Source organism: Strongylocentrotus purpuratus, unplaced genomic scaffold (genome assembly GCF_000002235.5).
Source record: "Strongylocentrotus purpuratus isolate Spur 01 unplaced genomic scaffold, Spur_5.0 spur5_scaffold_17, whole genome shotgun sequence".
NCBI lineage: Eukaryota > Metazoa > Echinodermata > Echinoidea > Camarodonta > Strongylocentrotidae > Strongylocentrotus > Strongylocentrotus purpuratus.
The window spans coordinates 29,906,572-29,922,025 of NW_022145602.1; the positions used below are offsets into that span (position 1 = coordinate 29,906,572).

General features: G+C 36.3%; 1 protein-coding gene across 4 annotated transcripts in view; it reads left to right on the forward strand.

Moving 5' to 3' along the window:
* LOC587482 (neuron navigator 2) overlaps window positions 1-13,550 on the forward strand; it is a 37,813-nt gene extending 24,263 nt beyond the window's left edge. For 3 of the 4 annotated variants that reach the window (XM_030988081.1, XM_030988082.1, XM_030988085.1), the window contains 12 exons: window positions 1,607-1,755; window positions 2,647-2,797; window positions 3,213-3,351; window positions 3,940-4,082; window positions 4,485-4,586; window positions 4,852-5,020; window positions 5,351-5,522; window positions 5,949-6,059; window positions 6,900-7,067; window positions 7,848-8,163; window positions 8,603-8,809; window positions 11,690-13,550. In XM_030988081.1, coding sequence (XP_030843941.1) covers window positions 1,607-1,755; window positions 2,647-2,797; window positions 3,213-3,351; window positions 3,940-4,082; window positions 4,485-4,586; window positions 4,852-5,020; window positions 5,351-5,522; window positions 5,949-6,059; window positions 6,900-7,067; window positions 7,848-8,163; window positions 8,603-8,809; window positions 11,690-11,812 — 1,950 coding nt within the window. In that variant the 3' untranslated portion in view covers window positions 11,813-13,550. Of the gene's footprint in view, window positions 1-1,606; window positions 1,756-2,646; window positions 2,798-3,212; window positions 3,352-3,939; window positions 4,083-4,484; window positions 4,587-4,851; window positions 5,021-5,350; window positions 5,523-5,948; window positions 6,060-6,899; window positions 7,068-7,847; window positions 8,164-8,602; window positions 8,810-9,762; window positions 9,846-11,689 lie in introns of all 4 variants that reach the window. The other variant, XM_030988083.1, reaches the window with a different exon arrangement.
* Window positions 13,551-15,454: the final 1,904 nt, after the last annotated feature.

Here is a 15,454-nt window from a genome sequence, read left to right on the forward strand (position 1 = left end):
AAGAGTCCTGTATTATAACATCAAGATAAATATTTTCTTAACATAGAATAATAGGTTCTATCAGACATTTAAGTGCATTTTGAATATACAGTACAGCCAGAAAAATAAGAAAACACAAACATTTGTAACGCCATTAATCTCTTTGCTTGAAGCTTTCCAGTTTATTTTTTCATACACTTTCAGCAAGATAATCGCAATTCAAGCACTTTTATTTTGTTCAGAATTTTATTTTATTTTTTAGATTTAAAAGCACTTTTAATAATTCTATTTAGATAACATGAATTTGTTTTGATAGATTGGTATTAAGTTGCCTGTTCACCATTTTAAGCGTTATTATACATGACTATATTGTATTTAGAAGTTGCAAGAGATAGAGGTTTGATGTGTATAATTTATTCCTTTTACCTGTAGAACATGTGTAGAAGAATGAAATCATTCAAGTTACACTCATACAAATGCAGACTCATAACCGTTCATGTAGGTGTTTTTTCAATAGTATATTATAAATTTGAGTGTGTTTTTCTTTCCTTAATCATTGTGTAAATACATGTATTTTGTTGTGACATACATTTATTGTTCTAGTAGTTCTACTTATGTGAATTTAGAGTTTGACTGTTTGGTAGCTCTTTTGTTTTATTCAGCATGTAGACTTATTTGTTCTTTTAAAAAGGTGATAAAGTTTTTGAAGGGCATAAAATTTGATTGAATTTTACAAAACAAATACTTTTTACATCTTAGCAATATTTGAAATTATTATTCATGTAAAACTAAGTTCATTAAAAACAAAATAAATATTTTGACAAATGTTATTTAAATGAAGGGTCTACATGTATGTGTAGTATCAAACACAATACTTGCATTTATTCTCTTATTTCAAGTTAACATTAACAAATACTTTGTTTGACAAAATTACATTATCTTCATGGTAATAGGGTACTGAGACTGATCTAAATAAAATTATTTTGATTAGTCTGAATATTTGATTATTTATTTTGCTCGAAGTTCAGTATTTTTGTGACTTTACATTCAAGAGATAAACTAGTTTAGGAAATGTAACATACTATACTAGAATACCGGTACTTAGATTGTGATAAATGTAAATAAGAATGTAAGGCAGAAGGGCCTAGTCCTCTCTCTGTTTCATATTGAACGGATGATTCTGAGGGCTGTAATGTGCGCAGGTCATCAGGACCATCACATGAAAACAACTGATATTCTTTTATGCTAATTAGTTTAAGTGCTGTGAAACAGTTTAACATTTCAGTTGATTTCTTTGACTTCGTGCACAGTCACTGATTTGCCACTCATGCAGTTTTTCACAATACAATAGGCACCAATTGACAGAAAGATTGCTTTGTGCAACCCAAAATCTTTGCAAAATTAGCTGTTTCCAGTCTTGATTAGCTTCATGAAAACCCTTTTAACACTGGTATAGATTAATCTTGCCCTGGAAACAGTTCAACTATCTTAAAGCCTTTGGTATATCTATCCTATCATGAATGCAGTGTGTCATATCAAGGACTGATGCAAGATCACTATATCAATGAACTCAGTGTATTATGTGTATGTTATACTCTGAACGTCCCATCTCTTCTTTGTTTCATAGATCCGAAGCTCATTCCGTGCTGCATTCACACGTAAGAAGAAGATGAGTGGAACGACAACAGACACAGAAGATTGTGAGAGTAACATCTCATTATCTAACGGCAGTATCCCTGGCAACGGCCAACTCAAAACATCCGCTTCCACGTCCGCGTAAGTATCTCCTGGATGCTTCAGTGGTCCAGTATGTTTTCTAGAGATATACACTGTAGGTTTAGGGTTGCAGTTGGGTTTGATGTTAGGTTTAGGATTGTAGTTGGGTTTGATGTTAGGTTTAGGATTGCAGTTGGGTTTGATGTTAGGTTTAGGGTTGCAGTTGGGTTTGATGTTAGGTTTAGGATTGCAGTTGGGTTTGATGTTAGGTTTAGGGTTGCAGTTGGGTTTGATGTTAGGGTCAGGGTTGCAGTTGGGTTTGATGTTAGGGTCAGGGTTGCAGTTGGGTTTGATGTTAGGTTTAGGGTTGCAGTTGGGTTTGATGTTAGGGTCAGGGTTGCAGTTGGGTTTGATGTTAGGGTCAGGGTTGCAGTTGGGTTTGATGTTAGGGTCAGGGTTGCAGTTGGGTTTGATGTTAGGGTCAGGGTTGCAGTTGGGTTTGATGTTAGGGTCAGGGTTGCAGTTGGGTTTGATGTTAGGGTCAGGGTTGCAGTTGGGTTTGATGTTAGGTTTAGGGTTGCAGTTGGGTTTGATGTTAGGGTCAGGGTTGCAGTTGGATTTGATGTTAAGTTTATGATTGCAGTTGGGTTTGATGTTACGGTCAGGGTTAGTTGAATGTTGAAGTTGAAAGGACTACCGGTATTTAAAAAAGATTCTACGAAGGAGCAATTTACCACAGCGTGTTTTGTACAAGATCGTCCCTTGAATATTAGTAATGGTTGACTTGTCACAAGAGAGTAAACATGAATGTTTTACTTATGTGAGAAATATCATCCTTTAACTAGATTTCATACCATTTTTATCCATGTTGATATAGCAAGGTCTAGCATTTATCACATTTATCGCATGTACATTTTACTTGTATCCTTTGTTGTATGTGTCTCTTTGTAGGATATATGACTCTCCCGAGAGTAAGGAAATGATCACCGATCTAAAGAAGCAGCTCAGAGACAAGGAGAGTAAATTAACTGATGTCAAATTAGAGGCCTTGAGTTCACAACACCAGTTAGACCAGCTTAAAGAAGCTATGAATAAAATGAAGGTACGATGATGTTGGTGGTGGTGATAATGGTCAATGGTGATTGATGATGATTAAGATGTTGAACTAGAGGCCTTGAAAGCGATGATAGTGATGATGAAGATGATGGTAAAAAGGAGTATAATGAGGATAATTGCACTGATGGTATAGTAGTGGGGTGGTTGCACTAATGGTAGTGGGGTGGTTGCACTGATATAACAAGATCTTGGTGATGATCATGGCAATGATGGTGGTTATGATGATGATAATGATGATTACAATAATGATGCTGAAAGGGTGTTAATTCAGCTGATGATATTACTTGATTTAATAAATCTACTTACATATATGACAAGTTTCAGTTTAAACATAGACATTACTTATTCTTGTACTGTAAACGATTTAACTTTTATACATGTGTACCTTACTACCTTCACAGAATGAGATGAGTGTATTAAAGCAAGAGAACGAGAGGTTGCAGAGACAGGTGACATCAAGAAGATCATTGGAAGCCAGCTCTTCTCAGGCTTCTCTAAACTCTCTTGGCTCCTCAAAGAGACTCAGTAGAGATTCACTTGGTAGGTCCCTAAACTCTTAATCTGTTGACCACTGAATTGTCTAATCCCTATAGGCTTAATCCCTATAGGCTTAATCCCTATAGGCTTAATACAAGGATGACCGGGTTCCAGTAGGCTATGGGTTAAAAGACATACACATAATGGTTTCTATATGCATTGCATTGTAACATGTTAAACGCATATACTTAGGGAATTATCAGTTGTTTTATGTACCAACATTTCATGCAGCAGTGAAATTCAGTGTGCCACTAAGACACAGAAAGTGTTCTGTCACCATTTAAATTCAGAATTTATATTGATGGATTTTCCTTCTAAGTGTTAGGGGTGGGTTATTTGAAGTGGGTGGAGGATGTGTACATTACATGTAAAATCTGCTAGTCATAAAGGTGAAGTTCACTCACTGTAAATGATAATGATTCTATGACCTTGGATTAAATGATATCAAAAGTGGTATATTGAGCTGTCACATTTAACAGTTATAGGCCTTTGTGTTCCAGAAGTGTATTTTTATGCCACTGCGTTTTACGAAGCTTCCTAACTTTCCTCTCTTTGATATGTTTCAACCTTTTTTTTCTTCCTGATTTTCAGATCGACACAGATTAAGTACCCATTCAGACCATGGTAGTTTGGATATCTTACTAGACGATAACTCTGGTATGACCAGTAATAGTAAGAGGATAGTCGTCACAGTAGCGCTGGGTGGCCTTCAGGACCCCTTGACTCAACCTACAGTAAGTTCAAACCTTCCAACTTCAGTCAGGTGAAAATTTGATAACGACTTGGCTTGCTCAAAAAGTTTATTCTGAGGGTAGTTTCATAAGTTGGTTAAAGTTTTATTGGAGGCAGGGGCGAATACAGGATTTGGGAAAAGAAGGGGGAAATAAATTTGTCGTCATATTTTTTTTTTTTTTTGGGGGGGGGGGGGGGTGACTTCCAGTAAAAAAAGTCATAACTTAGAAAGGGGGTACAATCTTGGAGTTGTGTCTTTAAGGTATACCGAGGGGGGGGGGCGGTTGGCATGGGATGGATGTTTCAACCCGATTCTGCCAGTGATTGAATGTAACTAAGAAGTCAATTGAGTAAAAAGTAAAAGTATAGGTGAGCTGTTATTGCATAATCTTTCTCTTTTACAGACGGTGTCAATGCCTGTTCATGAGGTTCTGATTGGTACTATAGGAATCAGCAGCAAGACAAACTGGGATACGTTAGACAGTGTGGTGAGGAGAATATTCAAGGTAAGTCTTCCTCCTCTTCTGGTTTGATGGCACACCTAGGATTTAACATGAAGCTGAATGACAAGTTTACTTTTCTCATGATTTTGTGTTTGTTGCAGGTTTTATTTGAGCAGGTTTCAGCACTTACACTTGTGCACAAATAAGGGTGCTGTGGAGATATACATACTCTTTTCATACTCATATCACTGCATACAACTCTCTTAAAGTACTTGTATTGATTGTACCTTTTCTCTCTCTCTCTCTCCCTCTCTCTCTCACTCATCAGGAATATGTGCTAAGGATCGACCCCGTGACAAACCTTGGTCTAAGTTCAGAGAGCATCATGTGCTATGTAGTAGGTGAGATCATGAGGACCAAGGAATCAGAATCACCAGAGCTTCTACCCTGTGGATATCTTGTCGGAGAAAACATTTCCATCAGGATATTTGTCAAAGGTAAATTATTTAACTTGTTTATACCCCTGTCACAGCAACGAGACAGACACCAAACCGATTATTAGTCCTTGAAATATGCCACATGTAACACTTTGCCCAAACTTGCTCCCCATTCATATTCTTTTAGCAAATGTTGCTTAACTGATAATTTTTTTTGATGCAGGTAGCCGTTGCGATCTTGAAAGTAAATTGGCAACATATTGGTAGATGAATTTTGTTCTTTGTTATTATTTTCCCTCATAGATTACGTTATTTTGTTTACTTTTGTAATACTTAGAGGCAGAATTAAACAATGACTGTAAGTTTTAACATTTTATTTTCAATGTTTAGATCATCTGCAGAACAGCTGTGACTCCCTGGTATTCGAGACTCTCATCCCGAAGCCCATCATGCAACGCTACGTTTCTCTCCTCATGGAACATAGACGCATCATCATGTGTGGCCCCAGCGGGACAGGCAAGACGTACCTAGCACAGAAACTAGCAGAGTACATCGTCCACAGGTATGTAGGGGGCATCTGACACCCCATCACAACAGAATTTGTGTGTTTAATGTAATGTCCTGTCATGCTACCCCTTACTGGCAAGGTTTGCTGCATGGGCTAGATGGGGTGAAATTGAACCAAATGTGGAGTCTGGTTAGGGAGGGGGGAGGGGGGTGGGTTAGAATTGACAACTAAGGTCAGACTGTGAGTTATATGGTCTAATCTACACTGATTTTTCAGGGGGGAAATCTTTCAGCTAAAATGGGGATGACTATTTTGCACATGCTCCTAGCATGTACAGTTGTGTAACATAAGTTCTAAACTACAAGTGCTGTGCATACATAGCTCTAATGATCATACTATTACTTAAGATGAATGTCTCTCTTACACATCTCATATTTAGTCTTTGACTTATTCTTGTTTGTTACATTTTTTCTCTTTTAGGTTAGGGAAGGATGTGACATCAGAGTCTATTAATACATATAACGTTGATCATAAATCTGGAAAGGAACTCAAGCAATATTTATCATCGATAGCAGAACAGTGTGAAGCAGGGTAAGTTTGACTGACATACTCTCAAATGTTTGACATCTCTTTGATTGCGTTCTTCACCTCACTGCATTGTTGCTCATTTGGCACACATGCCATTTTGAACAAAACAGTAGTCAACAATTGTTGAAAGGATTAATCTGTGCAACACAATGGCTTTGTAAAGTTACCCTTCTCATTATTGAATAGCTTTGTGACAACCCTTTTAACATTGTTATGAATTAATCTTGCACTTGAAAACATATTAATAATCTTGAATCCTTTGGTATACCCCTCCAATGATAAATACAATATGGCAGAGAGACTTTCTGTGTGGCATATTAAGATTTAGTGATGTTATTTCAAGACAATACATTGTTTGGTGCAATTGTTTTAGTTGAGCCTTCTGATTGGTCAGTTATTTTATGAAAATTCAAATAGCTCCCTCCTACAGAGATTGTATTTGGGAGGGGGTATTCCAGATCACCATGATTTTACCTATGACCTCCTAAGCATATGCATGTCACATCTATCTCTCTCAATATGATATGCTATGAGGGCTCAACTCGAAACCCTGGACTGAGTGCCACATTGCTGGAGTATATGTGAACACTGAATTTTAATGTTTTGTATTTTCCACATTTGTCATTTATGTTATGGGTCCATCCACTTCCCTCAAGCCATCAGCTTTATCGGGTGCTAATGATCCAGTACACTTCTCAATGTATATATATTGTATGTGATTTTTTATGAAATAATAAATTGAATTGAATTGAATTGAATGTCGGACACATCATGTATGTTAAAATGGTTGACGAAAGCCAGGAAGGGGATAATGATTTGTGAATGGATTATTGTTACTCACAGTGGCAGTGAGATGCCTCAGGTGGTGATCCTGGACAACCTTCATCATGCTGGTGCCCTGGGGGATATCTTCAATGGCTTCATCAAGTACCAGAAGTGCCCCTACATCATCGGCACCATGAACCAAGCAACATGTTCATCAACAAACCTACAACTCCATCACAACTTCAGGTGAGTGCATGGACAGATGCTTGATATTACATACTAAACATCTGTTAGGATCTACAAAGATCATACCTGCCAACCCTTACGAATAATCCGGAATATTACATTTTTTTCTGGATTTCTAGGACCTGAAAAGCTGTAATGTTCTGTTTTTTCAAAATTTTGATTTGTTTTGTTTTGTTTTGTTTTTTCCGCTTAAGCCAAATTAAGCTCGTTTTAACATGTGCTGCGAGGTAAGAGTTCACGTATTATGTGCGTTGAATGGCTGCATGATCGAGCAGCGAATTTGTATTCACTTCTTGGTACAGATTTACAGCGTATTGCAAGCGCGATTTCTTATTCTCGAAAGCATACCGTGCTAAAAATTCCTAATTCTTATTTTCATATGTTGGCTAGTATGAAAGATGAATGCCCTATGACTCCTAAACGGATCAAATGTATCATGAACTTTAGACATAATGTATCTTATCTTTTGTTGGTAGGATTGGATGTCTAGGAAGAGGAAAGAGAATTATTAGAGGATATATATACGGTCATTTAATAATGTTAAAGGTGTAAGTCAAACTTGCCCATCTGTTCGCAGAGGTTTTAGTATCAATGGAACCAAGATAAGAAAGAAGACAAATCAATATCCTTCACACTTTCATACATTCATCCTATTACATGTCTTTGGTCCGTCTTTCTTCTTATTTTTCTTGATCCTCATGTGTTTGTTTGATTTGATTTTTCTGGCATGTTAGTTTTTCCTTTGTTTACTCCAATCTGACTCTTTGTGATTGAATGTAGATGGGTGCTATGTGCAAACCATATGGAGCCTGTCAAGGGCTTCTTGGGACGCTACCTCCGCAGGAAGCTGGTGGAGTACGAGATCAGCCACAACGCTCGCAACAATGACCTGATCAAGATGGTTGACTGGATGCCCAAGGTCTGGCTCCATCTCAACAAGTTCCTAGAGACCCACAGTTCTTCGGATGTGACCATTGGACCCAGGTTGTTCTTGTCCTGTCCCATCGATCTGGCTGGTTCTCAGGTCTGGTTCACAGACTTGTGGAACTACTCCATCGTGCCCTACCTTCTAGAGGCTGTCAGGGAAGGCCTACAGGTGAGTTCTTTCAAGATTCACCAGTGAGTTCATGAAGCATATCAATAGGTTGCATCCCATCCAGGTCTACAGTTGACTTCTTTGAATAATCTGCAGTAAGTTAATAAAGCATAATGATAGGTTCAACTGTCTTTAGAAAAGACTGTCAGGGGAGGGGTAGAGGCGAGTTCTTTGAAGAGTCATCAGTAAGTTAGCAATGTAGAGTGGTAAATTGCACCAAGCTGCCAAGGGTTTTGTTATTGTCTAAAGTTCCTGGAGAACTTTGGGTTATCTTGCTTTACTTTCTGGGAGGCCTGGGGGGGGGGGGGGGGGGGGGGGGTTCAGGTCATTTTGCAATGATAATGATTGATACAGCAATTGTTTGATGGTACATTCTGAAATGAAAGAAATGGTCCATGCACTCTTCATTTACCAATCCTATCTCCATGTCTTTTAACAGCTGTATGGCCGCAAAGCATCATGGGAAGACCCGGCTGAGTGGGTGATTGACAGCTATCCTTGGATGGCAAGCTCCTCCCAGGATTGGCCATCCCTTCTCAGGTTACGACCAGAGGATGTGGGCTTTGATGGCTACAGCATGCACTCTGGGATCAAGGGGTCAACGCAAGGTCAGCAAGGTCAAGGAGAGGTCGAAGGTGACCCATTGGTGAGTAAAATTATCTGTTGAATCTATTTAGAATTGGTTCTTGGTTCTTGTGAAATCAATTTGATTTGATATGATGATGTTAAAGATGTTGAAAATTCGATGAAAATATAACTTTATATCAATGGAAAACTGAATGAGCATAGAAAACAAATACGTAAGAATAACAAATATTGTCCCTTTTAAGTGTTGCACAAAAGCAATTTAAAACTTCTTTTTCCGCACCCTTCCAAAATTGCCGGGGTTATATGATGACAACATAACATGTGGACCACACCAGCTTGCCTATATAGCTGAGGCGATGAGCTGTGCTTAATTAATGCAAAGTCATTGTGAATATGGGTACTCAACTTAAGATAATGTCATTAAGTTGATAGCTGGTTTTTAGGCCAACAACTTTCAATTTTCAAAGCTTTAGATTTTGACTTTTCAGAAAGCTGTTACTCCTCTGACAGACACTAAAATAGCATATTGATATTATCGTAAACTATGGCTCATAAGCTTTCCTTTGATATATATTTCATTGATTTAATTTTAAACTTCTGACAGGGTCGGCAATCAAATTTTCATGCATAATTCATTAAGTAATAACATGGGCAAGTCAAAGAAAAAAAAGTTTGTATCTGCATAAAGAAAATAATGATAATTATAATTAGGAAATATATATGTGTATTTTGTATACATGCACAAATTTGTTTACACATGTATATCCAGATCGAGGACTACTGAATGATTTACACATGTACTAAATCATTATTTTCTCAATGAATTTAGTCATGAATTTTGCTTTCAAGAATCTGTATGCTTTAATAATTTTCATCAATGCAAGGCAAAATCACCTCAGGTTTTTGAGTGACAAACACTGTATGGGAATTGAGATTCATTTTCCACATTGTTTTCCTTCCATCTAATCCCTCCACCTCTCTCTACCCTGCCCACCCCTATTCTCCAAACAGTTAAGCATGCTCATGCATCTACAGGAGGCATCAGGCTATTCAAGCCCACGTAGTTGTGAGAGCCCTACCATTTAGCACACAGGGTAGGTCCCTATGTTTGCAGGGACTGATTTGATGTTTTAAATAGTTGATGTGTTAACCCATAGCAGTTTAATGTCTCATCTATTAATCTACAATGCTCTGAATTACAAATTTACACGAGCAGAAATTGGATGGTATTTTGTTTACATATTGATTCATTTTATATTAGCTATGGAAAAGTGGAATATACAAAAAATAATTACTAATTTGAAGAGGAGATGATTATTAATTTGTACCTTTACAAAACTCTGAACTGCTGTGGGTTCGAAGGGAAGTCTTCAAAGATATTACATTTTTTCCATTAACAAGAAGACAAATGAGAGAAACTAACCGATCAATGTACTATCAGAGTGGACTTCCCTTATAAGCATTGCTGCACTGTGTTTGATGTATATAGTTTATCTAAGAGTTTGTATGAAGTTGTGTAGTCAGTGTTGAAAAATATGTTTCATTTTGTTATGAATCATTATGTGAATCAGTATTCCATTCAGCACTTTTATTAACTCCTAGGGAGTGTTTCACAAAGACTAAGATCATCTTCAAGTTGGACTTAACTATGGCAGGCCGTTCATGCCACTATTTTCTCCCATCGTTTACTGGCATTGGTTTCTCAAGGGACGTACCAATCGTGATCACAAATCTACAGAATTTACATTTTTGGTAGTTTATTATTGTAGCAAATAAATATAACCAAGAGACCAATGGTGAGAGCAACTAGTGGCATGACCGGCCTGCCATAGTTAAGTCTAACTCAAAGTCGATCTTAGTCTTTGTGAAACACTCCCCAGTACGAGTTGAGTGTAGATGTACTAGTCTTCTAGTTGTCTGGTGTTTGTTCAAACCTGATTCAGTGCCTTCTCTATTCAGTACCTCTTTTTCTCTCCCTGCATGTTTTTATCTTCTTTTTTTCTTTCTATGGTTAAGTAATGTTATTCTACATGTATCTTGGTATGTAATGAGTGCCCAATCATGTTCAGATAGATGTTTACTTAATTTATTATATTTGGTTCCTAACGTTTTTGATTGTTTACCTCTATTTTATTTCCTTTGAGGAGATTGATGTACCAGGTTATATACGATATAAAACCAATGAACACTTCTGGCCTCCTTGGGCATCATCTTTAGGCCAAATATTAAAATAAACATGTCTTCATCCTGCCTTTATGAAAAAAAGAAGAAGGAGGCCCTATTTTTTCCCACTTCAAAATGGCCGCTCTGCACATTTCCAAGACGTGCAACTCGTATATTTTTTTCAAGATAGCAACCAGCTTTTGTTTTATTCAAAACAAATTCTAAAAAAAGATAATTTAGGCAGTATGTTTGATCCTTTTTTATTTTTATTTTTTTAATTTTAAGCAGGCCGCCTCAAAAAGCTGGCGGGGATGCAAAACATTTTTTATTTTTTTTTGCCTATTTGTTTTAATTCTCTGTAACAGTAATATGGTGTTGAATTTGTGAATTCAGTGATGTGTATTGTGTATGGTAATTGTTTGTGCAGCTGGAGGGAAATGAGACTAATGGGATTTAAAAGGAAAATGAGAAAATAGAAATGTTGGTGGTTGATGCAATATGGAGCAACGCTACAAGTGTACTCATAAACACAGAGATATTTGAATGCTGTTATCCTCATAAACTTAGATATTTATAGGTTATAGTAATGTAATTTTACCAAATTTTAAGTTGAATTTCAGGTGATCTGACATATTTGCTCTAGCAACAATTTCTACAGTCATTACTTTTTTTACAAAGTTCAAGGGTTTAAGTGTTGAAATTAGATTTTATAGTACCTTTATCATTTGCAGTCAGTTAATGAATTCTTTTTCTGTTTTTTTCTTTTATATTGCAGTTCAACATGTTAATGAGACTCCAAGAGGCGGCCAACTGTTCCAACTCGCATTCTTGTGACAGTGATAGTGTGGACTCTATGGGTATGAGTAGCGAGGACATCTCAGTGGAAATCACAGTTTAAAGTACACTGCTCCAAACCTTAACAAGTCCCTTGGATAGGATGTAACGCATTAGGTCTACATGGGTGCTTACCTTTTATCATATAAAGTAGATATCAAATAACCAAAGAAAAGAGGTTGAGTGAAGTGATAACTTATCATCGTCCAAGTGTTCTCCATGAAATGAACTGATTTGTGGTTGAACTTGAGCCATTTGGAGAATGAATTGACCATGCCTCATTTAGACATGCAATCCACTTGGTCTTGACCGAGAGATGGGTTTGTGTCTTGACCAAGAGATGTGCTTGTGTCTTGAACAAGAGATGGGCTTGTGTCTTGACCAAGAGATGGGCTTGTGTCTTGACCAAGAGATGTGCTTGTGTCTTGAACAAGAGATGGGCTTGTGTCTTGACCAAGAGATGGGTTTGTGTCTTGACCAAGAGATGGGTTTGTGTCTTGACCAAGAGATGGGTTTGTGTCTTGACCAAGAGATGGGCTTGTGTCTTGACCAATAGACGTGTTTGTGTCTTGACCAAGAGATGGGTTTGTGTCTTGACCAAGAGACGGGCTTGTGTCTTGGCTTCTAGAGCAGCTAATCTAACCACGCATTGACGGGGTTATAGCTAGAGTACTGGATGCATTGTGGGATACAAACCTGGAATGAGCTTGCCATCTCTGCAGATCTACAATGTGATCACTAGTAACTAGTCATACTCTGTATGCTACAAAGTTGGAAAGCTACAATGAGATAGAAACATTTACTCATGTTATGTCACATGATGCAGCAAGAAGCACTGTGAGATATGAAATTGTGGTGATGACAGTCGTTCAAGATTTTAAAGGATTCTTTTCATTTCAATATTGTACGTCGGATAGTGTCGTTTTTTGATGAAGTGCTTTACTACCGAAATCAGCAATACTTACGGAGCAGGGTCTCCGCCCACTGACCGACTGATTGCAGGAGGTGATTTTTTAATGGACCAATCAGGTCTGCCGGATGGATCTGTCGACCAATCAGATTGCTTAAAATGTTCAGTGCTTCAAGGATTGTTCCTTCGTATGCGTTTGATATATCACAAGAATAAGTGCAAGACGTTATCATCATTAAACTCTAAAAGACAAAAAGATAATTGATTGTGTAAGAAGGAAATTTGCTCGGCACTGTTAATTAGCAAGCATTACGAAGTATAACTTAACAAAGCATTGCCTGTCATAACAGTTGATACATGGACCGGTGTCACGTCGGTCTGCAATATATACACAGTGTTTACAAAAATGAGATTATTCAAAAGTGCATTACAAAGGCATCATTTACTTTGTGCATGCTTTTAATTTATCATCATGCATTGAGGATGTACACAAAAATATTTGTGTATAATTTTGTATCATATGATTTCTGATTTGTGCAAAGTAGCAAAGCTAAGCTGATGCCATGTAGTCCTTGTATAGATATTTTATCATACACTTTAATGTGGAAGAAAATGTTCTGAAATGTACTATCTATTTATATGCATGCTTGTAATTGTATATATAATGTTTTGCAAACACACTTTAAAATGTTAATTTATTGTAGATGAGCTTCTGTATGTAAGGATGCAACGTATCTCACAAAGTACGTTCTGTGCAAATATAATTTCACATGTTCTCAAGCTTGCATTGTCTTTGAGATGTACTCAGCTGAAAGAAGCTGTCTTTTTGTTAATATACAACATTCTCGGTCTTTATTTTCATGAAAATTGTCATTCTATGTTGTTATTTTGACACTATTGTTATATTCTGAAAGTACTATACTTGAACAGTCTTCAAGCCTATTATGCTGATGTGAATTTCTTTACAAGTATCATTCACATTAGTGTTTTCCTGCTGGTGTAGAACCTCAATCAGTCGATAAGAATAATCATCATGTTGGGATAAAAGTCAAATTCATTTGTGTCTTTAGGACCATAGGTGCAAGATTATATGAGTTAACACCCGTCTGGTTCCAAAGAATCAATACTGTAGTATGTACACATTGCGTTGTATCATTTTCTTAAGATTTGTTTGCGTTGTTTGTGTACATAGAACCAATCTTAGTGCAATTGTAGTCAATTTTTTTTTTTCAGTTTACACTTTTAGTATTGAGAATTAAGGTGCTCTTTAAGTCCTTAAACTTATTTTTTCCTATCTGAATGAAAGGGGATACAGAATATTAATACAATATGTTAAATATATATATGTGCATCTATGTCCTAACATGTAAAAGTCTGAAGGAGAGATGAACACTTCCCCAATTCGTTTCAATATTTTGACAAAATGCTGAACTTTTCTTGGCATGAAACTATTATTTCAAGATGCTTCATATCGAAGTAAATAGATTGGCATCATAAACTCAAAAATAAAGACGATAGACTCTTAAAAGGACTAAAGAGGCATGTGAAATTCAGCTTTATTAGAACATTTAGTGCCAAAGTATTTTCATCATATTTTCAGTATAAATGTGTGATTAATATTAGTTCTAGAAACAGTTATCACTCTTTAATAAGCACATGATATATTAAAAATTATTATTTCTCATTTTTTCAATTCTATAGAATTAAATAAGAGAAACATTTAACTATGTAAAAGTTAGAAATAGAGGTATTCTGACACAGTGTGTATTTAGCAAAGCTGACAAATAGAATTGCAGTTAGTTTCAATGTACACTTAGAAAATCCTTGACCAAATCATACTGCAGAAATTTGACATGAATATTCACATCTGTTCACCCTCTTCTCTGAAAACCAACTGCATTTAATTAATATTTTATCATTTTTGTTTTATGTATTGAATATGCAAGTTTATATATGATGTAAAAGATGTTTATGTAGCATTTAACCGTGCTCACATGTGATGCAATATTTCACAGTGAAATAAAAACGAAACAAATAACAACCCATTCAGGAAAGGCATATTTGAAGAGAAAAAGTGAAAAATAAAATAATATGAAAGGTTATAAGTCTGAAAACAATACATATGGGTACAAACTTTCTCCAAAATTTGAAAAGTAAGCAAATTTTAATGTTGATCGAAAAACAGGATTTAAAAAAAACATTGCAACATATTGCCTATTTAAGGATCTTTTAAGAAGCTTCTTTTCCTTTTTTAATATTCCTGGCGTCAAATGCAATATGGCTGTACACAAAAAATGTATAATGTGAAGTGTAAAATGATTGCGCCATTTTATTTTGCTGCAGTGCTTTTCAGATGACCTACTACATAATATGCGGATTCTGAATGGATAATGCATGTAGCTAAACCATTTTTGACAATCTGTAGCACTATCAAGAATAGATTAAGCTATGTTTCTTTATCATAACATGAACTTTGGCTACCAGAGTTATTATTGAACAAACGCTTCTTTGCGGGATTCACAAATTGAAAGCAAAATCAATAATCCTTTTAATCAGCCTGTGATTTATTTTGTTTATCCTGTTTTCTGACGAGTCTTCAAAATTATTATGATCATATTTCTCCATCAACTCCTTCATTTTTAATGTTATTTTCTATAGATTAGATGTGCATTTGCTACACATAGGATTCGTATCGAGTGTCTATGCACATATTTTGATGTAAAGTCTAAAGAGAATTTGCTCTCTAGTTTTATCTTGCAATCCACCTTTGAAAAAAAGCTTTGATTTTATTTCTTG